This window comes from Spermophilus citellus, assembly GCF_964194105.1.
Source record: "Spermophilus citellus genome assembly, chromosome: 5".
NCBI lineage: Eukaryota > Metazoa > Chordata > Mammalia > Rodentia > Sciuridae > Spermophilus > Spermophilus citellus.
Window position 1 is genome coordinate 108,662,443 of NC_138186.1, and position 27,061 is coordinate 108,689,503.

Genomic DNA, 27,061 nt, shown 5'->3' on the forward strand with positions numbered 1-27,061 from the left:
ATACTTGATATGACTCCAGCCTTGTTGAATTTATTGAGAAGGATGAGCAGAAGCCAACACCCCCTGAATATCCCTGACTGCCTCTCCTTCAACCACTTACCAAGAAAATAAGAAGGAAACAGTTGTGACCAACCACATCTATAGTTTCTCCTTAAAAGGCTGGTTTTGCCTTCCCAGCTACACTGTGGCTATGTTTCCTTAAGGATTGATCTTTAGCATTTTATTGTATATTGTAGGTATTTTAACCAAACATAAGAATTAGTAAAAAGCAAATCATAAACCTGAAAGCAAAGAAGTCTCACTTTACTTAGCAAAGTGATTTCTAATATAATACTCAGAGGTTCATATATACGGATAAGCTAAAAAGACCCAAGGTGTCTGCTCTAATAATTTCCTGATACTACTATAAGAAAGAGAGACAAATCCCAAATTTATACATGGCTGGGAAATATAAACAAGCTTATATGCCATAAGATTTCCTGGGTAGATGATTTTTTTTCAAAATTAAAATGAATAAATTTTTTACTATAAATGGTCAAGGATTACATGTTTCATGTTTATATAAAATATGACATGAAAGGATATCTGTACTGGTGGTGATAAAAAATACCATGTATGAAGGAACAACTATGCTTATGAATTATTGATCCTTTCTTTTCTCTGCAACTTAAAAAGTTAAGTTCTGAATGCAGTAGTCAACCGCGTATTTTTGAGACCAGAAAGAGAGTTTCTATCTTTGCCTAAAGAAAGTCAGATTGCTGGCAATAAAAATTAAGAGGGTTCTGTGGGAATCTTTAAGGTAACCGATGTGGAATAAAACATGCAAGTTTTTCAGTATATCTGTAGCAAGTGATTAAATGCTTTCAGATTTCAAGAACATGCAGAGTCTTACACATGCACTGTTGTTAGGGAATGATACAGTATTGGTTACTACTGATTAGGGAAAAGGCAAGAGGAAGGCAGGATGATTCAGTACAATGGGATGGCATGCACTGTCTGCATTAAATACAATCATAAACATGCCAACGTATTTAAAAACAAACCCTGGAATTAGGAGGCAATTTTTTTCATGATTGACATGAATAAGCCATAGCAAGAAAACTTCCAACTAATATTAGAGTAGCCATGACTACCTGTATGAAAATAGGTGAAAATATTATGGCGATATTATATACAACTGTCATAATGGCATAATTGCTATTTTGGAAAATAGATAGAAATATTTAAAAATAAATGCAATTAAAATACTCATCATTTAGTCACTTAGAAGGAAGGTATTGTGCATGCTTATCTATAATTACTGAAAATAAGCTTTAGAAGTATAATTGTAGAGGTAATAAATCTACAATGACCAAAATACATCTATAACAAAAAGAGATACCAGAATCCAAAGAGAAAAAGAATGTTATCCATTCTTCCTCCACAATACCTTTTACTCCAGTAGCAAACTTTAGTTTATATTTTTGTAAGTTCACAGCAGAACTATTAAAATTAGTATCCTAGATAGTTTTCCTTGGTTTAACCATACTAATATTCTCACATATGTTCAAAAACCTTTAGTCGTTCTCCAGAAGACAAACTTATTATGACCTGGCACAACTTAGTATTTCCAAACATATTCTTCCCAGTCCCTACTCCACCCACAAGCCCAATCACACTAACAATGTGTTCCTGAATTTCCTCATTATCTTAGTCTTCCTGAGGTCCCCTCTCCTTTCCTATATTCCCATATGTCTGAATCCTACCCTCAAAGCCAGGTCACCCACATACCTTTCTTTGTCAGGGCAAAGTCCATGTTATTGACACCATTCACAAGTACTCTGTAGTACTTCTTCTACTACATTTACTACATTGACAGTGTTGCAAAACTTATACATTTCTTATACCACTTCTTTATATTCTTGCACCTTTTACTCGAATCATACCACTCAGCTCTCACAATGACCACTGTAACATCTATGGATGAATTCCAGTTCTTTTCTTTCTGCAGAAACAGTATTGAATTTGCTGTGGATATCATACTTTTCCAGTGCACCCCCAGGACACTCTCACACTGTGGCAATCCATTTAAATGCCTGTTTGCTTGTCTATCTCTATCAAAAGCAAAAAAAAATGTACATTCTGTTTGTGATCTGTGTGTGTTAGTAGCCCACAGAGTAGGAACTCAGTCAATGATTGATACAGCACCATGATTATCCAAGATAAACACAATTAGAAAACAATTTTTATTAGGCACATAAATGTTAACTGAATTTATGACTAGGCTATTTAGAATGGAAATGTCATAAAAGAAAAATCTACTTTGGAAAAGTGGGCAGAATTTAGAATAACAAATAATATAGCCAAAATTCTTAAGAACACATTTATATAAATATTAATGAAAATTAATACACAAATGTATTAGTCAGCTTTTTGTCACTGTGACCAAAATATTTGACATGAACAACTTAAAGGAAGCAAATTTTCTTTTGGCTCACAGTTTCAGAGATCTCAGTTTGTAGTCCACTAGATACATTGCTTTGGGCCTAAGGTGAAGCAGAACTTCATAGCAAAAGAACATGGCAAAGAAAAGTTCATGGCCACTGGGAGGTGGAGAGAAGAAGGGACCAAACACAAGATGTAGTTCCTAAGGGCACAGCCCCAAAGACCCATTCCTTTCAACTAGATTCCTCCTTCTAGCTTCTACCACCTCCAATATTCCATTTAAATAATGAGATCATCAATAGATTAATCCGCAGATGAGGTCAAAGTTCTCATGATCTAATTACTTCCCAAAACCCTACCTCAAAACATTGCTCACTGGGGACCACGCCATCAATTCATGTATCCTCAGGGTACATTCCAGATCCAAACCATAACGAACATCAAGGTAAATCCTATGTATATACATGTAGGTACACATGTGAGATTTTTATACATCATAGAACACTGAAGAAGAAAGAACAATTTTGGAAAGAGCAATAAGGGATAAAGAAGGATCTCCACTTTCCACTCATCTATGTTGGAACTTTCAAATTAACTCCTTCCCATCCACACACATGCAAAGAGTAGTCTAGAGGCAATTAAAGCACATATTTAAAATGAGTAGTTAAGAGTAAAATCATAGAGTTTAAGAGCTTTGCATAAAAGAAAACAGATCTCACAAAGAAGTTTTGGAGGTTCAATGGGAAGACTTTGTTTTTGTGGCTTGATTACTATAGGCAAACTCCTTCTTCATATTTCCTAATTTAAGTACTTTTCTCATCTATACATCCAACCATCCTAAATATTTAAGGACAGAACCACCCAAAGGTAAAGTAAAAAGGGACAGTACAGCTCTCTTCCTAAAGTGCACAATAGTATAAGAAGAGCTTCTTATTAGGTGGTCTATTGAAAGAAGCAGCTGCTCCTACAACCATACTTTATACTTCAAAGTGTCCAACTTCTAACAGAAGTTGTAACTAAAAAACTCTAGTTACTAATCTACTCTCCTCCCTTTTGTCTGAATAAAGAAATCTAGTCTTCTGTGGAAAATTTCAAGTGATGTGATATAAGTCTCTTCAAAGACAGAGATTATCTTCTACCCAGCCACTAAAATAATCTACCAAACAGTAGCTTTTTTAGTGACCATTGGGTCAATGATGACATTTCCTCAAATAGTATACACCAGTAGATGTATACTATCTGGTTCTGACGTGGCTCTGACAAATAAGAAAATCATCGTTTATGTATCTACTAGATTGCCATTTTTGCTTTAAAAATTAAAAGCATAAATGATGAAAACCACCTTAATATCAAAAGGACTCGGAAACCACTTTGGTTCTATAATAGCCCAGAAAAAACAGGAAACTTCCGGATGTTGCACTTGGCACTCTTAAAGAAAGGATGGAGATGGGTGGCCAAGGGACATTGGGAGAGAGGGAATCCCCAGTTCTGTCCTACTCCCTTCAGACCAGGAAAGATGTACATACACTTTGACACAAGCTAATTTCTATATCTCAGCAACTGATCAGAAAAATATTTTTTCCTTCCAAGAACCAGTACTCTTATTTGTACCTTGCAGTGTTTCTAGAAGAACTCCTTTAGATCTCATCATCTCACCACCTCACAAAGATGAGAAGGGAATTGCTTTTCCTGCCATTAGTGGCATCTGGAAAGTCCTTTCTGTTTCATTTGTCCTAACAATCAATCTGTTCAAGGTAAAATGCATCCTTCATCCTTTGCCTCCACCTCTTAATTTTCTTCTTTTTCAGTTCCTGTCCTAAGTGTCAATTTTCATATATCAATTCTAATTTTCCATATTTTGTTAGGCTGGCTACATCTTTCTGAGTAAGCATTGTGGGAGAAATTTTAGAATCCATACTCTTGAAATAACAGTGAACTTATGGTTCTGATCACTAGACTCTCATGACCTCCATATAAATGCAGCAAACCATAAAATCATTTCAAATTTTTATTAGCATCATTATTTTAAAGGAAGAAGAGGAAGTAGAAGATAGTTTTAGAAAACGTTCTAGATTTATAGACATTTTAAATTTATCAAAACCAGATGATTAATTCCAAACAGTTTTAATACATCAACTTCAAGATCAAACCAGATTACCAGAAAATAAAGTTGGAAAACAGCAATGCACTTACCTGAGGATATGGGGAAGTCCTGGATTTTGACTTTGAGCTGGAGAGTCTTGACTTGGCCCCCTTTCTGTTGTCATTCATGGTGGGGGTGGAGCTGCTGGCATAGGAGAAGGCTGGCTTGGAGGCTGAGATCTGATCTAAGGAGAGTTGCAGCCCTTTGTACTCAGTGTCTCTGCAGAGTGGGAGGACAAAGCCCTTAATCAGTCACCACAGGAAAAGGATTCATGAATACTCTAATCAGGAATGACAAAGATGCATATGTGAAAAAGAAGCAAGAAAAAGTTAGCCACATAACTGTTTTCCACAAACACCTGGAGAATTCTAGAAGGCCTAATATTTAACAAATGTGTGTGAATGAGACTGCCACAGATACCACAGCCAAATTATATATGCTCATGAAAAAGTCTTAATTAAATTTTTTTCATTACTTTTATTAGTTAAGTAGAAAATAAAGCCATAATTCAATTCTCTGATCTTTTGTGCCTTCTTGGTGAGGTATGAATCATAAAAGAATGCTCTGAAGATTTCCTAAGTAGGGTGAACTCAGCAGATAACCAGCCAACTGATGCTACCTGGTTGTTGGCAAGATTGTCTTCCATCAGCTGTTCCAAGATCTATCATTTTGTTAAACATCACAAACATTCTTATGGCTGGCTAACTAGTGTAACCAGGCTTATATGTAGTTAAAGATTCCTTTCAACAGGCTAATTCAATTTCCTCAGGGTACATTTTACCATCAGTTCTTTCCATTTCTTCCTTCATTCAATAAATATTTATTGAGCTTCTAATATATTCCAGACTTTGTGCTATGTGGAGATGTGAGAATAAATAAGATATCTATAATCCCTGCCATCCACATAGATAATAACCTTTTTGGTAAAAGAAACAGTAAACAAATAACCATGCATAACTGCAACTGTGATTTGAAGGGATGAAACTTTGTTAAGAGGGTGATTACAAAGATAGTGTTTGGTATATAGGGGCCAAAGATGGCAGCCTTATCCCTGTCCACAGTGGATCTCATCTGAAACTCAAGTTTTCTAAAGAGTATATCTTTGCCACACACATGTCTGATAGAGCATTAATCTCCAGGATACATAAAGAACTCAAAATAACACCAAAAAAAAAAAAATTCAATAAATGGGCTAAGGAGCTGAATAGACACTTCTTGGAAGAAGATATACACCAATCAACAAACATACAAAAAAAAGTTCAACATTTCTAGTAATTAGAGAAATGCAAATCAAAACTACTATAAGATTTCATCTCATGCCAATCAAAATGGCAGCTATCAAGACTACAGAAAACAGTAAATGTTGGAGAGGATGTGGGGGAAAACGCACACTCATACATTGGTGGAACTGCAAATTGGTGAAAACACTCTGGAAAGCAGTATGGAAATTCCCTGGAAAACTTGGAATGGAACCACCATTTGACCTAGCTATCCCACTTCTCAGTCTATACCCAAAGGACTTAAAATCAGCATAGTATATAAAGCAGCCACATCAAATGCTCATAGCAGCTCAATTCATAATAGCTAAACTATGGAAGCAACCTAGATGCCCTTCAATAGATGAATGGATAAAGAAACTGTGGTATACATACACAATGGAATATTACACAGCATTAAAAGAGAATGAAATCATGGCATTTGGAGGTAAGTGGATGGAGTTGGAGAAGATAATGCTAAGTGAAGTTAGCCAATCCCCAAAAAACAAATGCCAAATGTTTTCTCTGATATAAGGAGGCTGATTCATAGTGGGGTAGGGAGAGGGAGCAAGGAAAAGACAAACCCTAGATAGGGCAGAGGAGTGAGAGGGGAAAGGAGGGGACAGGGGGTTAGCAAGGATGGACATCATTATCCAAAGTACATGTATGAAGACATGAATTGGTGTGAACATACTTTATATACAAACAGAGATATGAAAAATTGTGCTCTATATGTGTAATAAGAATTGTCATGCATTCCGCTGTCATGTATTTAAAAAATAAAATCAATTTTAAAAAAAGAAATGTAAAATTGTGCTGCAATTGTCTACAATGAATCAAAATGCATTCTTCTATCATATATACCTAATTAAAATAAATAAATAAATTTTTTTTAAAAAGTATATCAACCCTTCACACTGGCCCCTAAGATAAAATGTTTCAAAGAGTCCTCTTTACTAAAATTCTCCTAGGAGACTTTTCTTTGAGAAAATTCTTTTCAGAAGCAGTTCTGGGTAGTTGATTTCTTTTTATCTCACAAACACTGTGAATTATCTAATTCATCATGTTTCCCCCTTTGCACTAGAAGTCAAAGGCCCAAAGCCCCAAGTCTACTTTGTAGTCACCTCTAGAGAGTCCTCATGGCAGGCATTCTGTGCAACACATTTCTCTGTTTTTCTAATCTTACTTTTCCTTTCCTCTAATTCTATAATTAGTTCACCTTTTCAAAACTTTTACATATATTTCTAATACTGTGGATTAAGATGAATATATAAAACAATAAATTACTGAAATGATATGTACAAAAATGACTGGCACATTTCATGAGTCAGCAAATAGTCATTTATCTTCTTTTTCCCTTTCAATAGCAGTATTAGACAAAAGTAAAAGTATAATTCTGTTCTCTAAAATTATTAAGAGAGTAATTTTAAGTGTTCTTACCATCCAAAAAAATTATAAGGGTATGAGGTAATGCATATGCTAAGTAGCTTGATTCAGCCATTGCACAATACATATTTCAAAGCATCATGCCATACACCATCAATATAAGCAAGATTTACTTATCAATTTTAAAGTGATAAAAATTAATTCAGGCAAGCTATCCCTCAAGGAATAAGAACAGAAACCAGACAAATGATTCCAATAATGTCACTGCCACAAACTAAAGTGCAGTGACATATATCAGCAAATTGCAATAGCTTTGTATCTAATTCATTTGGCATCCTTATCTGCGGACTCATTTAGGAGAAAGTCAAATTATCCCTGCTTCCAGACCACATGATTGTGCATGTAAAAGACCTGAAGACTCCACCAAAAGACTGAGAGAAGGGATAAGTGAATTCAGAAAAATGTAGCATACAAAATAGAACCAATAAGTGAAATTCAGTAAAGTTTCAGGATACAAAATCAACATGCAAAAATTAGTAGCACTTTTATACACAAATAATGAACTTGTTGAGGAATAAATAAAAAAGCAATCCCATTCACAATAGCTACAAAAAAATAAAATACATAGGAATGAATTTAACCAAGGAAGTAAATGGTCTCTACAATAAATATTACAAAACAATGATGAAAAAAAATTGAAGAAGATGCAAAAAATTGAAAAGACCTCCCATACTCATGGATTGAAAGAATTAATATTGTTTAAATGTTTGTACTACCCAAAATGAATTATAGATTTAAAGCAATCTCTAACAAAATTCCAATGGCATTCTTCACAAAAATAGAAAACACAATCCTAAAATTCATGTACATCCACAAAAAAAAAAAAAAAAAAAAAAAAAAAAAAAACAAACAGCCAAATCAATCTTGATCAAAACAAGCAAAGCTGGAAGCATCACAATACCTGATGTCAAGACATACTACAAGGCCATAGAAATTAAGACAGCATGGTATTATCATAAAAACCAACACAGAGACCAGTGGAACAGAATAAAGAGCCTAGAAGTAAATCCACAAATCTACAACTAACTATAGTTTTTTTTTTCCCCCAACAAAAATGCTAAAAAAAAAAAAAATTGCTGGGCACAGTGGGCCACACCTGTGCTATTCCAGAGACTGAGGCAAGAGAATCACAAGTTCAAGGAGAGCCTGGGCAATTCAACAAGACCCTGTTTCAAGAAATTAAAAGGGCTGGGATGTGCCCCAGTGGTAAAGTGCTGCCCAGCATGCTTGAGGTCTTGGGTTCAATCCTCAGTGCTCCAAAGAGGACAAACAACAAAGTGCTGAGCACATGCACTGGAGAAAGGACTTTCTCTTCAGTGAATGATGCAGGGAAAACTGGATACTCATATCCTGAAAACTGAAACTCTGCCCCTACCTCTCACCATATACAAAAATCAACTCAAAGTGATTGGAAGACCTAAAACTATGAAATGATTTTAAGAAAACAGGAGAAGCACATCAAGACACATCAGCATAGGCAATGGTTTTTTTTGGATAACCCCAAAAGCACAGGTAGCAAAAGCAAAAATAGATGAACAGGATTATATAAAACTAAGAAGCTTCTGCACAGCAAAGGAAACTATCAACAGAGTGTTGAGGAGGATAGAAGGAGGTTGGATGACAGGTACCAAAATACATGCAGTAGGAGAAACAAGTTCAAGGGTTCTACAGCACAGTAGGGTGACTACAGTTTACAACAGCCTATTATGAAGCGCTGGAAAAGAGGAACTCAAAGGCTCTAAACACAAGGGAATGATAAGGAGATGGAAACTGTGATTACTATGATTTGATTATTGTACATTGTATACATGTGTTGAAATATCACACTGTACCCCATAAATGTGTGCAATTAGTATGTGCTAATGGAAAAAAGAAAAACTCTAAAGTCTTTCTAAAAAGTTTGCATAGCTTCCAATAACAGAGATACTATATATTATATCAGCCTAAAAAAATGTTTTTAACCTAATGAACAATTTAAAATTCTACATATTCATTTGAAAACTCTGTCAAATATAAAAAGGGTGATACAAATGCTCTTGATAAAGTAATTTGAAAACATTAATGCATATATCAAAAATATTAAAATTTCAACCAATACTTAGCAGACCATGATGAGTCAGATAGATCAAGGTTTAAACCAATTTCTGCCTTTTATTGTTTAACAACCTACACAGGCTTCAATTGCTGCTTTTTTTTTTTTTAACTCTTAGGGATATAGTGAGGTTTACATGACAAATTTTATGAAAAAAAAAACACAACACAATACCTAGAACATAGTAAATGTTCAATAAAGAGCACTATTTCTTAACTTCCAAACTCTGTGTCACTTTTTAGCACAAAATTGTCCTGATTTCCCCTGGAAAATAGTTTCATTTTAGTAACAAGTAAAATACATTTCATTATAAACACTTTTTATACTGTTTCTTTTCTTTTTTTTTTTTTTAACCCCAAACTCATTTTAATTTGCTCTGTTAACTGTTAGCCTCTAAACTCCATTGCATTCTGGTCAAAGTTCTTATTAAGGTAAGTTCTTTATTGCTAAGTCTGCAAATGTGGACCTTAGAGCCCCCCATGCACTCTGAGAGGAATTTGGTCTTCCTGTTTCTCTGTTCAGAACTCTGATGACTCAAAAGATGTGTTAGGATGAAAAGCACAATAAAAAATACCCACTTAAAGACATTTCAAGTATGGTTGATGTGCTGCCAAGAGCAGCTCTGAATGGCAGATTCGCTAAGAACAAAGCATTTGTTTTACTTTTAGAATTCTATTAAATTGAGCATTTCATTTGTATAGCTTAAAGGGCTAGATTCTGATGGGAATCACATTACAAGCTCCACTTCCCTCCTCCAAATTCAGACACAAAGAGGAGTCTGGCCCTGCTTCTCTCCCTTGCTTTTGGTGAAGCACATTCTGGTATCACATGTGTCCTCTGAGTTAGATATATGTTTAGTGACACCATTTATTTAATGTTTCCCCCACAAAGTGGGACAAAATAAAATACTCAGCTGCACAGAACTGGGACTCTAAAATGCATACAGTGAGGATCTTGACTTAGTTGATTTAAGTAAACACAGCACTGTTCTACCTCTGAAGCTTTCTCAAAAATAGCCACACGAACCCATATTGGAACTCCTTAAGTAACTCTGCAAGGGCAGCTCGTGCTTTTCTCCTGACACAATTGGCCTATTGAAAGGGGAACATGGCTTATGCCATTGGGCATATTCTTCGAAAGGCTGTTGAAACCATTTACACTTGGTTTTCTCTCCTTTTAATGGTTTGTGCAAGAGCTACAGACACCCTCAGGTACCTCAGCTTTGAAAGCAATGTGAAATGGGTAATTTGCAAACACTAGCCCTTGCAGCATGTCAATCTCGCCCATATTTGCACAGACCAAAGTAATCCTCTTATTCCATTGTGGACAGTCAGAAATCATTCAATTTGCAGAATTAACCATCTGAGTCTACTTTAAACTTTATAATAGTCATGTACATATTTGGAATAACTCAAATTTCAATAGAAAAAAATGGGGCCATTTTTGCATCACCGGCCTTCCTCAGCCTTCCTTTAAACAATAGGCCACACCGCTCAAGAGGTCAATGCCAACTTGTCATAGGAAAAGCTCAGTGTGATACCCTTACAAAGCTAATAAAGAATGTTTTCATCACCAGAAGGTACTATCAGCTTCAGAAAAAATTCATTAGTATCATTTCTATCATTTCAACTGGGAGATGGGACCTCTGTGATGCCAACATTCACACTATCCAATTTATAATCATCAAGTGAGTTGGAATGCATGTATGGAGAAACAACCAACAGTATTTTTATCAGTTTGTATTACTTTAAGTTTCTTTGCAAAAATTTTCCTATTCAACACCACCCTCCATTCCCCTTTCATTCAAGACAACTGAATTTTTTTGCCTGTCATGTCAATTTTGGATCTGTACGTCATTCTGGAGTTTCTTTGTTGATATTACATTATGTGGCAATTCTTAAAAAAAAAAAATGTTGCCAGATTTTTCAATTGAGCTATTTTTTAAAAGAAGCTGAAGGTGATCAAATTACCCAAGCAAAACGTGGAAACTAAGCCATACAACTGATTTGGCTCCAAAGGCACTGATTGAAATAAGCAGAGGATTGCATTAAACCATGATGGGATTAAGTGGGGATGACTGTGCCTTACACTAAACTTTTTAATCGGATTCTAGAGTCACCGTTACATGAAGTGCATGACCTTCTTTATATTCTGGCAGAGCTACTGCCTAGCCACTGGACAAACCTCACCAGCAGAGAGACCTACTTTATGTTTCATTTTTAGGTTCCTATGGAGCTCAGCAGAGAGAGATGATAAGGAGGGATGCATACTGTGAGAAGCTCACAGACTAAGACAATCTGCTGGGAAATTAGTCTAAGGCACCCTTGGAAATGTAATAGTCTCATACTCAATAAGTGGATTTGAGGTTGGTCCCCCAAAATCTTTGGTTTTACATAAATAGTGCCTATGCCTTTCTCCATTTTGAAGTTTCCTCCAACACACTCTGCAGTGGATGGCACCAAAAGGTAAGGAATGCCTTAGACACAAGGTTTAGTACCACACTGTGATTTCGAGAAGGAAAGACATGACTGTAATTAATAGGCAAACAATAACAACCAAAAATTAAAGGGAAAATCAGTAATATGTTGACAAGATGTGGCCAAGCTCTCTGTGCTCATAATGGGAATCATGTTATTCCTTCCTACTAGTTCGTGAAACAAGCTGGGATGCAGCTATATCCAGTTTTGCCACCACACTGCCCCTGAATTTGTGTCCCTACCCTTCCAGTGATTTCTCCCTGCTCCTTCGTCTGAGTTCCTCCACCACTCACCGCCTCTACTGCTCATTTGGTTCAACATTCCATCTTACAGTGTGGCCAAAGTTGTACCCTGACAACCACCTCTTGAATTCCTTCTTGTATAACATCCTTTATTTACTGTCCAACACAATATCTCATATAGAACAGATGCTCACTTTGCAAGTGATTAACAAAATGATTCTAATTTCAATAAACTTTGACTCATCTCAAATCCAAAACTCAAAAAACTGTCAAACCTTTCCATACAAATGAGAGATGTCTACTAGGTAAGCAAGTTCATGTGAGATTTTTCAAATTCTCAGATTATAATTCATAATCATCCTGAAATTCTGTAAGAACCTAAATCAAAGAAGCCAATCCTTTCTTACTATTTTAGTGTTATGCACATTGATTAAATGCACTTATTTTGGCAAATTGCAATTCAGGCACAGCATATGTAATACTTGGGCATAATAAAATACTAAATTAATTTCATCCTGAACCATTTGGAACTATTGCAATTATATTGAAAGAATTAGAAGGAATAGTGTTGTTTGTTTGTTTGCTTGTTTGTTTGGTACTGGGGATTTAACCCAGGAGCACTCTACCACTGAACCATTTCCCCAGCCCTTGTAATTTTTTTTTTAAATTTTGGGACAGAGTCTTGATAAATTGCTTAGGGCCTTGCTAAGTTGCTGAGGCTAGCTTTGAACTTGAGATCCTCCTACCTCAGCCCCCAAACGGCTGGGATCACAGGCATGCACTGCTATGCCCTGCTAGGAATAGTGCTTTAACCCCCAGAGAAATAACTCCTAGAAATCAATAATGAAAATAATATCTCCACATACAAAAATTTTAAAAGAATGTGAACAATTAACAAATTGCTTAGAAATGTTTTTAAAGCTTTAGCCTCATGTATGATAACCTATAGGAATTAAAGCAGTTAACAGGCAATTTTCCTTTTCAAATTGGCAAAGTTTTCTGAGTGACAATAAATCCCAATGAAATAAGTTGAAATAAATGAGCATTTGTATATGCTACTAGTAAGAGAGTAGTGTTTATAAAGCAGCTGAAAAACATGCATACTTTAAATCCAGGAATATCAATTCTAGGAGGATTAAAACATTCCTAGAAAATCAAAATTAAGCATCAAAAATATATATGACAGTACTTATCAGATAATTTCTATTTTTAATTGGAAATAATGAAATAAGAACTAAAAATAAAGGAATTACTAAGTTACAATGTATCCATGTGAGAAAATGTTATATAGTTATTAAATATTTCAATTACAGTGATACAAAAAAAAAACATAATGAAGTGACTTTTTTTCTCTTTAAATTAGCATGTATTACATATAGACAGTGACAGGCAATGAACTAAAATGTTATGTGCAGATATCTGGTAAATAGATGAAAATATGTTTCATCTTTTTATGTGTCTATTATCTTAATTTTTTATAATAGGCATGTATGTATAATCAGAAAGAATAATTCTTTAGAAAAACACTAATTGAGGCAAATTTCAGGCATCCCCACCTCATATTGAAATGGTTCCCCAAAACTTTTTTTTTTAATTTCTAGGGTTTTATCTTTGCACATACTAAATACAAAAGAGAAAACACTACAAATCTTCTTTCCCACAGGCTACCTTCTGAGGCATAATAATTACAACTTAAATATCCAAATGTTCAAATGCTCTCTCAGTGCTTGTATGTTTCCCCTACTTTCTGATTTATTTTTCATCTTTAAAAGTTTACAGAATTATCTGTCTCTGAAGACTTTCATATGAACTATATGATTTTTATGTCTCCTTCTTTGGAGAATAGAACTTAAATTATTACTACAACTGAGGGGAAAAAGACTCTTTTTATGTGGTTTCCTAAAACAACTTAGATTTGTGTGAATTAAAATGGCATATTTATCATTGTTCAAATGAAGTCCCAATTTGGGGGTGGTGGGCATAGCTTTTGGTTTAAGGAACTTAATTTTTATGATCAGAAAACCACTCTTTAGCTACTAAAATTTTCAACATATTGCAAATCTTTCAGATCTAAGTTGCTCTTACAGTTTTTCTAGTTCTTATATTTGGGAGAGGTAAGGAGGATTTGGATCTTTAATAGTCAGATCAAAATAAAGTAAACACAAAATGTCTTAATAATATCAATCAAAAGAAAAAGTAATACTAATGTCAATCAGGTTTGTCTTTTTAAAAATTCTCAAACAAAAAGTAAACAAAATGCACACCTTATTCTGCCCCCTCTTCTCTATTTTCTTCTACTCCTTCCAACCTACCCCACCCTCTGTGTGCATTCCCCACACCCCACATGCACTTCACTCTCACTTATTAACCTCATGTTTTTCAAGTTCCCTTTAGAACTCTTCTAACCCCTAGGAAAGAAAAGCAATGGGGATCTCATAACCTAACACCTTATATTTGTTTGAGACTCAACCTCACAGGAACAGCTTTCTCACCTAGTTATTCTGATCCTGAACAAAGCTAATTTCTAAACTCTAAAAATATCTTCCACTGTGCCAGGAACTCCACACAAACTCAGGAACAGAAAAAAAAAAAACTGTAATCAACATGAAATCATCATAGACTGAGAAATTTGGACCCCAAATTCAAGGGCAAGGTGTCCCTGAATTCCCCCACAGGGCCTGGGGCCTCAGGTAGGGAGATCCCACAAAGTAAACCCGCAGGATATGATTAGAAGCTCTGCCTTGCCCTGCATAATACCAACGCACTGGAATTTCTGTAAATCACAGCAGAGTAGAATCTCAGACTTTGAACTCCACAGGAAAAGACACAGCAAAAATAATGGCATAATGCAATGTTTTCAAATGCATAAATCTTCATTTGTTTAGTTTAAATATTTTAAAATATGTCCTATTACATTTATTCTTGATTAAACCTCTTCTAGATAGTTATTCATTAATGGTTTCTTTACAGTTGCTGTGCAAACAGTTCATTCATACCTATGACATATCAAATCTCAGAGACATGTTCTTTAATTGGATTCATTTATTTCTAATCTTCTTAAGCCCTTACTACTGTAATGCCTGACTAAATATACATTAAACTCTATTATTTAAAAAGCTAAAATAAATTTGAGATATATTTCATGAATAAAATTCACAATTCAACAAATGTTCTATTATTATTATTATTATTAGCCTCAGGCATTATTTAAAACTGCCTGGTAGATAAGTTGTGATTACACAATATAAGTTCTGTATGGTTGCTAGAGATTTTGGATTGCCCACTAAAATGCCAAAATTTTCATTGTGTCTATAGTTGGGATCAGAGAGCTTTTAAAATACTATTTAGAAGAGTTATCAGTAGAACCCATATAAAAAACAGGATATATATCTTCCTATTGTTATTTGTAGGCCTTGAGAGGCTTCCCTGGCCACCAGGAAGATGTCTCAATAGTGGTCTACTGGCTGAGACTTAAAAATGTATTCATTTCTTTGGCTTCAGAAAGTTGGTCCAGAAAGAAATAATAGTATATGTTCATCTGTTATTTTTTCTTGATTCAGTTTGTCTGCTTCTCTTAAAGCTGTGATTCCCAAACTTCAGCATGCATCATAAGTTTGTTAAAAGACAACTCGCTGGGGCTGGGGTTGTGGCTCGGTGGTAGAACACTTGCCTGGCATATGTAAGTCACTGGGTTCAATTCTCAGCACCACGTAAAAATAAAAAGGTCCATTGACAACTAAAAAAAAAAAAAAGACAACTCGTTGCCTCCACCCCTCAGAGCATCTCATTTGCAGGTTTAGGGTGGAGCCAATCAATTGGCATTTTTAAAAAGGCCCCCAGGGGGCTGGAATTGTGGCTCATTGGTAGAGCAATTGCCTAGCATGGGCGGGACCCGGGTTCGATCCTCAGCACCACATACAAACAAAGATGTTGTGTCCACCGAAAACTAAAAAAATAAAATAAAATATAAAAAATAAATAAATAAACAATAAAAAGGTCCCCAGTAGTGCTGAGGCTGCCAGTCAGGACACCATACTTTGAGGATTAGAACAGTTGATATCTGGGATAAGAAAAACCAATGGTCTCAGGTGAAGGGGACTGCAATAGTCTCAGGTGAAAGGGATCACAGAGTAGATTAAAAAAAAAAAAAAAAACACTGAAAAGGGAGGGAACACTCCAAAGACAAAATCCAACCTTCACACTTTCTTCATACTTTCTTCAGAACTTAACCTGACTGACTGCAGAGACCACTAGACCCTGCAACTGCCTGGAATGTTTGCTCCCTCTTAACCTCCTATTCATGGTCTTCAGGCTGCTTCTCTTCTATTATTCTATTTACTCCATTAGCTTTAAATTCCATACACTGATGACTCCCAATCACTATCCCAGACCTTCCCACTCTCTATCCCAGACCTTCCCACTCTACAGACATCCAAGTGCCGCCGACTATGTGACATTTCCCAGCTGATGGATGACAAGCATCTTAAGGTAGATACAACCACACAACCTTGATTGCAGCCACTACCTATAAAACTGCTTTTTCCCACCATTCATACAGGTCCCTCAGGCTAAAATCTGGGTACTATTCTTGACTGCTCTCTTTTACTGACCACCCATATCCAATCCTTACCCTGAATCTGACCCTTCCCCTACCTCCCTTGCAAACCATCATCTTCTCTCACCTAGTTAATTATAATAATTACCTAACTGTTCTCCCTGCCTCCACTGTCTACCCTCCACAAAGCCTATGATCCACACTGGCCAGAAGGATCTTTCATATCATACATTAGATTATGCCATGCCTTTGTTCAAAGTGTCCATTGGCTTCCCAAAGCCTTCCAGACACAACATGATCTGACCCTGCCCATTCTTGTTGCATCACCTCCTTCCACTCTCCTCCTCCCTTACTCTGTAGCAGCCACAGTGACCTTCTCCATTCTTCAACATGCCCAGATGGCATCCACCTCAGGACCTTTACATGTGTTTTTGGGATGTTCTCCCTGTGGGTGTGACCATGGCTGGCTCCCATCTTTCATTCATGAGTTTCTAACGAAGCCTTCCCAGACCACTCCCATCTCTTTGACCTACTTAATTTATTTTTCTATCACTTCCTGATATTTTATGACAGTTTATTTGTTTGTAAGTACCATTTCTTCCCACTAAAGTGGATGCTCCATGAGGCCAGGGACTTGTGTCTCCCTTGGTCACACTGTAGCCCTATCACAAAGTCCAGCACACAGAAGGCACTGGGGAAATAATTGCTGAATGAATGCACAAATCTTCCCGCAATTGCCATAGAGAGGACTGCACTCTAAAACATTTCTTACCATCTCTTTAATTATAGCAACAGAAATTAAGCTGATTCTAATGATAAAAAATTTGTTTATAAAGTAAGTCCTATTGAGAGGACAGAGAAGACAGAAATTATATTGTAAAACATGTAATGTCTCTAAATAGTTCCCCTTGGTGTTCAAATAGCCTTCACAAAAAAAAAGTGCTACCCTGCACTTTGCTATGATCTTTAATTGTTCTAACTGGAGGAATGAAGTTGACACCCACCCTGCCCTCCCCTTTGTGGGCTGCATTCCTCTAGCATTCCTGAGCTGTAACACTGAAGGGATCCACTACCCAATAACAGCACAACAAATGCTTCACCTTGCCAGGATGGTAGCGTTGACAGTAAGTATAAATATTGTGAGTTCCAACCTAGTAGTCTCTTAATGACTTGAAAAAATAAAATGAAGAACTTTGTGTTGAATTTTGTTAGATCTGAAAAAAAAAAAAAAAAGCAGCTCTTTCCCAGCCACCTATTTGGACAGCAATATCAATTAATGCAAGTGTTGAAAGAAGTGAATCTCATGGGTTCTTACCTCCAGTCACCAGAACTTACTATAGTTATCACAACTTCTGAGAATAGAATGAATGACTGGAGAGTAGCAAAAAGACACAGACCCCCAAAAATGCTCAGAACCCAGGATTCTACTTTTGTGATGGTTACAGTAGGAAGAGACAGATGAAAAACAGCACATTCAAAGGTTGCATTACCAGAAAATGTTGCTATTCTCAGCGAGATGCAAAAAGTGGCAAGGGACTTGGGTTTAAAAGTATAAACACAAGAGAATCCCACCTTAATGGGTACCATTATGACATCCAGTTCAATATAATGAGGCTATTTCCAAGATCTGGCCAGCAGCCCATATTAGCACGGCTTTACTGATGTGGATACAGCAAATTCTGTTTGAACAAGAAATCCCTGGGAAAAAAAGATCCTTTCACAGGCTCTATTCATTTAGCAATCAATCAAAGGGAAAATATCCTTCTGGTAAAGACAGTAGCTCCTATTTGAATCCTAGTAAAATATTAGATGTTCTAAATAAAATAATGTTCTATGGGACACACTTATTGATTGCTATTTTGTGAAAACAGCATTACTGTTGATATTAAATTGGTAAAGAGGAAATGGAATTGGGCCTAGGGGTGAGGATATTATTGCATGCAGTTGAGAACGTACCAAGTACACCCAAAGAGTGAAGAAAATGAATCACTTTGTGGAGACCCCATAATAAACAAAAGAGTAAACTCTCCATGGACTTTTGCAACACATCTTCAAGAAGTTAAAAATTACTTCATAAATATTAAGTGGAATCATATGAAATTGCCAATATTGGACTGTTTTAATACACAGAAATGACAATTTCACATAGTTCACCCTAACACAATATCACCATTGTAAAGAGAGCATGTCAAAGAGGACATTGGTGAGCACTGGAGTCCAGGCCCTGGGTTCATATGCCTGCTGGACCACTCACTAGCTGTTTTATATCAGCTAAGTTACTCAACCCCACTGACTGAGCCTCTTGCACAAAGTAGCAGGACCTCAGATGTGAATCCTTACTCCTTAAGCTTCCTAAGCAAGATAATAAATAGAGCAAGTTGCCACCCCTCCTTCAGTTTAGAGCTAATGATCATCTTCCAGTTTCTCCCAGACAGAGCAGCAATGCCTGGGAATTACCCCTTACAAAGAAAAATAAATAAATAAAAATGTTGCAAAACCTAAAACAATTAGCAACATTTTTTTAAATGTAATATATCGGCAAAGACTATTTTGAATCTAGAATGATTAAAATTCACTGAGAGTCATAATCCTATTCAGTCCCCCAAATATTGAAAATTCCTTTTCAAAGCAAAACAAAAAATCAGCCCAACATCACTCTAACAGAACAAAAATCAACTCAATTATAACTACTCTTCCTTCTTGAGGTAATGAGATCACAGAGACTGCCTTGGTCCACATCCTTGTGAGAGTTAAAGTTGGGCTCCTTAGCTTACAGCCAGATACTTTGCTGTCAATTATGAACTCTCTTACTAAACACACACACACACACACACACACACACACACACACACAAATCCCACCCAATGAGCCCAACTCTTCCTACAGCTTTCACTACCCACTCCCATATCTAGTCAGCAGTCTCATAGCTCATATACCTGTGAGTTCCACACCTATGAGCTCATTCCCCAGGGTAACCTGTGTTGTGCCAAGGCACTTTGGATTCTCCTTTCTAACTGTGGATGGCAGCACTTCCCTCATTGAAAGCATCTCAGTCATGTACAAGCCTATGGGCAATCAAGTAGGACACCATTTGTACTTATGCTTGTTTCTTTCTTCTGCAGACACTGTCATTCATTTGGATAGTCCTCAAACTTGTCACAGCACCTATAATATATAGTGCTTGATAAATCTTTTATGAATGCTTGAAGACACACTCATCCTAAAAAAGTGAAGGAGGGGGCTGGGGTTGTGGCTCAAAGGTAGAGTGCTCACCTAGCATGTGCAAGGCTCTGGGTTCAATCCTCAGCACCACATAAAAATAAATGAATAAAATAAAGGTATTGTGTCCAACTACAACTAAAAAATAAATATTTTTTTAAAAAGTGAAGGAGGATCTACCAGCCCCTTTCAGACACATCAGAATGACTGATGATTTTTTATTCTTGGATAAATACCTCTCTTTCTAAGGCTCATGCTTTCCTTCCTTCAGCCCAATACTAACACATATTTATTGGGTGCTTATTGGCAGACTAAAAATTATTTGATTTAATTTCACTAAAATAACCACATTAACAATCAACATTTACTCAATGCTACTTTGTGGGGATCACAGTGCCATTATCTCATTTAATATTCACGATGACTCTGTGAGGTAGTCTCTATTCTACCTGAATTTGCAGATTAAAAAAACAAAATAGGAAAATTAAGCAATTTACCCACAGGCATAGAGCTAGTGAGGGGTGGTACTGGGATTAGTCAGCAGAGTCTAATATGCTATGTTACATGATAAAAATATGCAGTGATATCTTATTTCATAACAAATTTTTAAAATATCTTCTAATGCAACCCTATGTTTTTCAGGACTTGAAACATCCAACTAAGAAGCCTAGGGGGTAGATGGGCATCATGGAGCACACCTGTAATCCCCACTAGTCAGAAGGCTGAAGCAGGAGGACTGCAAGATCAAGGCCAGCCTAGAACTCAAGTTTTGAGACCCTGTCTCAAAACACTTTTTAAAAAGAGGTGGGGATATAGATCAATGGTAGGGTGCTTGTCTAGCATGTAGGAGACCCTGGGTCCAATCCCCAGGATCTCCACCACCACCTCAAAAAAAGAAAGAAAAAGAAACCTAGAAGTTAGACTGCATCATATTCTAACAGCAGCAAAATTATAATGCCAAAGGAGGCCCTTTGGCCCTGCAAATCTTAAACAAGTCATATAGGGACTTTGCACTTCCCTGTCCTCCAATCTGGTATTTGATGACCTACTATGTATCTTACATTTTCTTTCTGAAGATAATTTTAAAAATACAAGCATCATACATGTAGAACTACTGTTCTTTCCTTTCGTTGTGATTAATATTCAATTTAGAATACTGGTATCCCTAAAATCTTTAAAAACTGTATTTTATGCATAGGAGCTAAAAAAAGATTTTATTACTAAAGCCAGGTCAATATGTTGAAGATATATCAGTAATAATTTGAGAAAGGCAAAGGTTTGGGGGAAAGCAGTTTCCAGTTATGATGAAACGTGCTCAGTTCCAACAAAACAGTTCAGAGTAAAGAAAGTAATGAAGGAAAGAAAACCTCAGTTAGACAAGAATAGCAAGACAATCGCTGTTTGCATGTGATTTTCAGAGTGACGCTGTTACAAGAGTGCCTACTGGGAAAAGAAGATGTGACCAATGTTCACAGGTAACTTGCTTATGTCAAAAAATCCAATCCTCAAAATCCCATCCTTTTCCTGACAGCTCCACTCTCACTTTTAGCTCCTTTGAATTCTGTGCCTTCAGCAAATAGTGCAAACATACCATATCATTTCTGACTTGTTTCTTTTCCCTGTCTTCTTAGATATTTCAATGGGTCTCTTCTATTTTGCCAACTAAAGTGTAACCGCTCTTGAGTTGTCCAGATTTCTGCTTCACATATCTAGGCAATTAATCATTGCAACCTGCCACATTCTGCCAAATAGTGGTGATACAGCCATGTGCTGGCAATGCAGAACAATGAGGAACACACAGAAGGCCTCACCACACACCATACAAAAGGCCAGTGTTTCATGTTTTATGCACTTTGCATTATACTTACTAACATTAACAAGATTGGCAAAACACTGGTTCCAACTAAATTAGAGATTTGGTAGAAGCTGTTTCTTAGAAACTTCTTTTTCCCTAGGAAAGTAGCCCGTGTAAAGCAGTTTCAACATCCCTGGAACAAAGAAGGCACTTGGGAAATTCTGGTTTACCTCCCTCCAAGCAGAAATCTCGGCTCCCTTTAGAGCACATGATGACAACAGCAAAACACAGGGTGAGCCCAGCCAACTGCAGAAGTCACCACACACAGAGAGCACAATGCTCAGAGGGCTGTAGTCAAGAGACTGCAGAAAAGAGAGAAAATAAAAACCTACATTTGTGGATGTGAGGATTTAAAATTCATATTCATGAGGGAACTACTCTTTTTTTCCAAAGCATTTTAATTGACATCACAAAATTGGAAAAAGCTAATAACAGCTCTTGGAGCCAAATACTTTTCTAGCTATCTCCTCTATTATCTCATGTAGTCTTCTGTAAATCTCTAAAAGGTGGGAACAAGTGTCTACTTTCACAAAAGGAAAAACAAGAGTTAAAGGGGTAGCATGACCTACTCAAGATCTCACAGTTATTATGGAACAGTTTTGATTCTCATCCAGACCCACCTGATACCAAGACCTATGGCTACCCTGTCTGGTTGCTTAGAATGATACAGGGTTTTTACAACAAACAAAATCACAAGCTCACTGCAATATCACTTCCTGGAGCAAAATTCTTAGATGGCAAACAGATGGGCTAGGCTCAGATAAACCCCAAACATGAATCCTCTACAAATAGAAAGTCACCACACATCCTTCTCAGCTCTGTCATCACCATGGACAATCGCTCTCCATGGCCTGAGATAGGAGAAAGGGAACTGAGGTTGGGGCAGTCACTCCTCCAAGCAAGGTGCAACATTAAATTTCTCCATTGATAGGAATTCAGGTATTCCAATTTGTCTAAACTCCAGATAATCTTTATTTGTATGGCACTTATGCATAGATACCAGCACTTTAACCCAAAGAATTTTTGATCACCATCTAATCATCTGGAAAGACATCACAAACCAATGAGAACAGAGAGGTAAGCACCAGATAAAGGGAAAGCAATAGCAGTAAATATAATTTACTAAAATTATAAAGATAGACATATCCTCCCCCATTAAACCTACACATACCTTGAACCAAACATAACAGCATTTCTCAAATGAGTAGACTAAGTAGGAAACAAAGACATGCTTTTGGGGGGTTCAAGTAAAGCCTTCCTTGAATTTCTCCACCTATTCACAACACCATGCATGAGTCCCTGCCTTCAAATAAGGCAATGATCCATGTCTTCCCATGATGTGACTCAAAGAAGAGAACACTTTCCTCCCAACAGCTAGATTGAAAGAAAACCAGAAGAGGGTGGGCAGGCAAGTCATTGAGCACATACCAAGCAGCCAACACCTAGGAACTAACAGGATGGTTCTGTGAGTCACTAGGTCAAGGCAACAACAAAGGAAAGACTGGAGGTCAGAATGGCCTGGGGAAAAGGAAGCAGCCAGGAAGCGGCCATGCCAAGGGGCCAGAGGATGGCACAGCAGCCCAGAGAATGCTGGAGAGTTCTCCATTCCAGCTCTTGAATAGAACCCCTACAGGAGAATGTCAGCTATCATCAAATCTTCCCCATTTTCCCCCAAAGGCAGAAAAGAGTCAACACACACACACACACACACACACACACACACACACACACACACACCATCTAGGAAATACCCCACTGCCACAACAGGTAAATCATGTCAAATCTGACAAAAAAAGGATGACTTCTCTTACTAATCCACATACGTGTGTGGTGTGTGTGTGTGTGTGTGTGTGTGTGTGTGTTTGGCTTCTGGGGATTTAACTGAAGGGAGCTTTACCACTGAGATACATCTCTAGTTCTTTTTTATTTATAATTTTAAGACAGGGTCTTGGTAAGTTGCTGAAAGTCTAACAAATTTCTAAGGCTGACCTTGAACGTGTAATCCTCCTGCCTCGCCTCCTGAGTCACTGAAATTATCAGCTTGTACCATGCCACTCAACTGAAAATTATATATTCTTAATTGAATATAATCGAGAAGACATCACTGCTACATCTTAGCTAGTGAAATGTATACACTAAGCAGCAACACAGAGGTAGCTTTTTAATCTTGAATTCAGGTCAAAGCTTATCTTGAAGCTGGATAAGCTGAACACTATAGGCTTTATCAATTTAAATCCATTCCTCTCTCCCTGACTTTTTCCTCACCAAAACCATACAACCTCTCACTCTCATACACAGAGAAGGACAGGATGCCACCGTTGACACAAAAGCCTTTAATTCTGGCTTTAGGAGGATGAGAGGTTTGAAGGCAGGTGAGTCAATGGGTATAAAGTTATAATTAGGTAAAAGAAATGAGTTCAACGTTTTATTACACAGTAGGGTAGAATAATGTAACCTATTTCAAAACACAGGATTTCAGGGCTGAGGTTGTGGTTTAGTGGTAGAGTGCTTGCCTAGCATGTGTGAAGCACTGGATTCGAGCCTCAGCACCACATAAAAAATAAATAAAATGAAAATATTGTGTCCATGTACAACTAAAAAAAATTTAAAAACAAAAAATACAAGATTTCAAGTGGTCTTACCACAAAGAAATCGTGAATGAGGTAAAGGATATGCTAATCACCCCGATTCAATCATATCATAACATGTACTGAAGCAACACACTGTAGCCATAAATACAACAGTACAATTATATGCTGATTATCAAAATTTCAAAAATGTTCTGGTTTCATCACTTACTCATCATCTCTGAGCCTCAGTTTCCTCACCTAGAAAATAAGAAGTGTGATCTCTCTGAACCAAACATCACACAGAATGTTCAAGAAACAAATTAGGTGATAGTACTTTGAAAGAAATACGCAGTCAGCAATTGCTTTTTAAAATATTCAAAGTTTATAAGCTTATAAAAGATGAATTCAAAACCAAATATACATTATTTTGTTAATAAATTATAATAAAGACTATATGAAGAATAAGATTAAACTGAGTAATGGTACTGTGGATGTCAAAAGGGATTAAATCTCCCAGTTCTTCATTTTAATAAAATGTTTTGGTATTTAAAAAATTACTATTAATACCAATGTGTCTCCAATTTGTTTCTGTAATCATTAAGGTACATAAAAGACCATCTGAAAAGGACAACTAGAACGTTGCTATTCAATATTATCATAATAAAGATTAAACACAAGTATGAATCAAATCTAATTTGTTGGTATACATTAGGGTACAATATTTTTGCAGTTCTAGAAATCAATGTTATCTTGAATTGCCAAAAAGATTAAACTTATGCAATGAGTTCTCTATAGATCTGAGGAATGAAAGTAAATTATTTTATATTTGCTGTAACTTGGTAAGTCAAAATGTGCTTCATCTGACATCACTTATAATATAAAAGAGTGGTTTTGCTAACAGCAAAATAAAATCTATTTTGATAATTATATATAATTATTAGCCAAGTCTTAAGAAGCATATCCTAAAATTTACTACTAATGACAGTATCATTGGCCTTTAAATAAATTCTAACAAATTTGAATTTGAGCACCCCAATGAATTCAGCACCATTTATGTATTTGAAAGAACAAACCAGTACGAGCATATTTTATGTTTGCTTCTTTAAAGAGGTTTATAAAGTTTTATAACCACAGAATATGTTAACATTTAAAAATTCTAATTGTGAAAAACACATGGTTTTCATAATGGTTAACTGTGAGAACATGTAATAGTATTCAAACAAGAATAAAAAATATGGGGCCATTATCATGTGGGCCCTTTCTCCCTTTGATATGAAGGAAGGTTGTTTCTCTGGCATTTGCCCTAATTGTTCTACAAATCTAAAGGAGGTCTTTAGAAAAAAGCAAGCATGGTATAGAACACTAATATCTGTTCTGCTTTTAGTAGCACAGTAATAGAAATTTTAACATGGAAAACTATTTTTCCTCCTACATGCTCTGTAAATCACTTTAAATGTAAAACATCATGTGAGATTTTTCACTAAAGCAGTGTTTTATCTAAACTGATTAAATAAGCAGAAAAGCTCTCCTTACCAACAAAAAGTGGTTGAAAATATTAAATCTGTCTGATTCCACAATTACCAAATTACTCACTAAATCTACTCTCTTACTTTCCAAGTACAATATCAAAATTGTACTTACTTATAATTCTCATTAGAATTCTAGTTTAAAATATATTCATATTTAGGACTACCTTCTACAGAAGTCCCCTCACAGAATATCATATATCAATCAGACTAATTGAGGTCATACACCAATGAGTACTTGATGAATATTAGTGGCAGATTGTTTTTAATGTCATCAGTAAACTAACTCTCATCTGTATTTTTTGCAAGCTTCTACACACAGTTAATTTTGAATACTATAAATATGTCATCATAAATGATACAGTGACTAGACAGGAGAATACTATGTAAGCAGAAAGTACCATAATGTCTGTGGCTTACTTTAGAATTATTTAGCAGGGAAAAACAAACATAAAAATAGATATACATATAGGTAGAGACAAAACAAATACAGCCAACATTAACATTTGTTGAAACTAGATGTTACGTACATGGATATTCATTGTACTAGACTTTCAACTTTTATATTTAAAGATGTATAAGTTTTAAGATATTTTAAAATAGAAGTTTTGGTTTATCCTGAAAAAAATAATGTAAGAATATTTCTTATTTTTAAAACGTATGAAATCTGAGCCAGGCAGGCATAAAACTCCTGTGCATACCTGTAACTCCATCCACTTGGGAGGCTGAGGCAGGAAGATCTCAAGTTTGAAGCCAATCTCAAAGTGAGACCCCACTTCAAAATTAAAAAAACTAGGGATATAGCTCAGAGGCAAAGTACACTGAGTTCAATCCCCAGTACAAAAATAGATTAGATAGATAGATAGATAGATAGATAGATAGATAGATAGATAGATTATATATGTAAATTATATACATATATAAATTCCAAAAGCATAAAGAACTAATACTCTTATTTCCCTAGAAATCATTTTTCATAGTTTATTTTAAATTTTCTTCATGTTAAGTATTAATATTTTCCATCTGAACTGTTTATGAACAATTACTACTCAAATTAAAATCAAGAAAATATGGATTCAAGAAAATTACTCAGGTCTTTACATGTTATACCTTCCTTCTACTCTCCACACTCTCTGGACTTTCCCCACCATCAACTACTAATCAGTCTCTATCACCTGTCCTCTTAAAAATGAGAGAAGGCCCTATCATATTTAACACTTCAAAATTTGTGGGCACTCCTAATTTATAAGAAGATT

At 36.1% G+C, this 27,061-nt stretch overlaps 1 protein-coding gene across 4 annotated transcripts in view; it reads right to left on the reverse strand.

Moving 5' to 3' along the window:
* SIM1 (SIM bHLH transcription factor 1) overlaps positions 1–27,061 on the reverse strand; it is a 90,624-nt gene that overhangs the window by 23,913 nt on the left and 39,650 nt on the right. For all 4 annotated transcript variants that reach the window (XM_081295843.1, XM_081295841.1, XM_081295842.1 and 1 more), the window contains one exon: positions 4,618–4,786. In XM_081295843.1, coding sequence (XP_081151969.1) covers positions 4,618–4,786 — 169 coding nt within the window. The remainder of the gene's footprint in view (positions 1–4,617; positions 4,787–27,061) is intronic.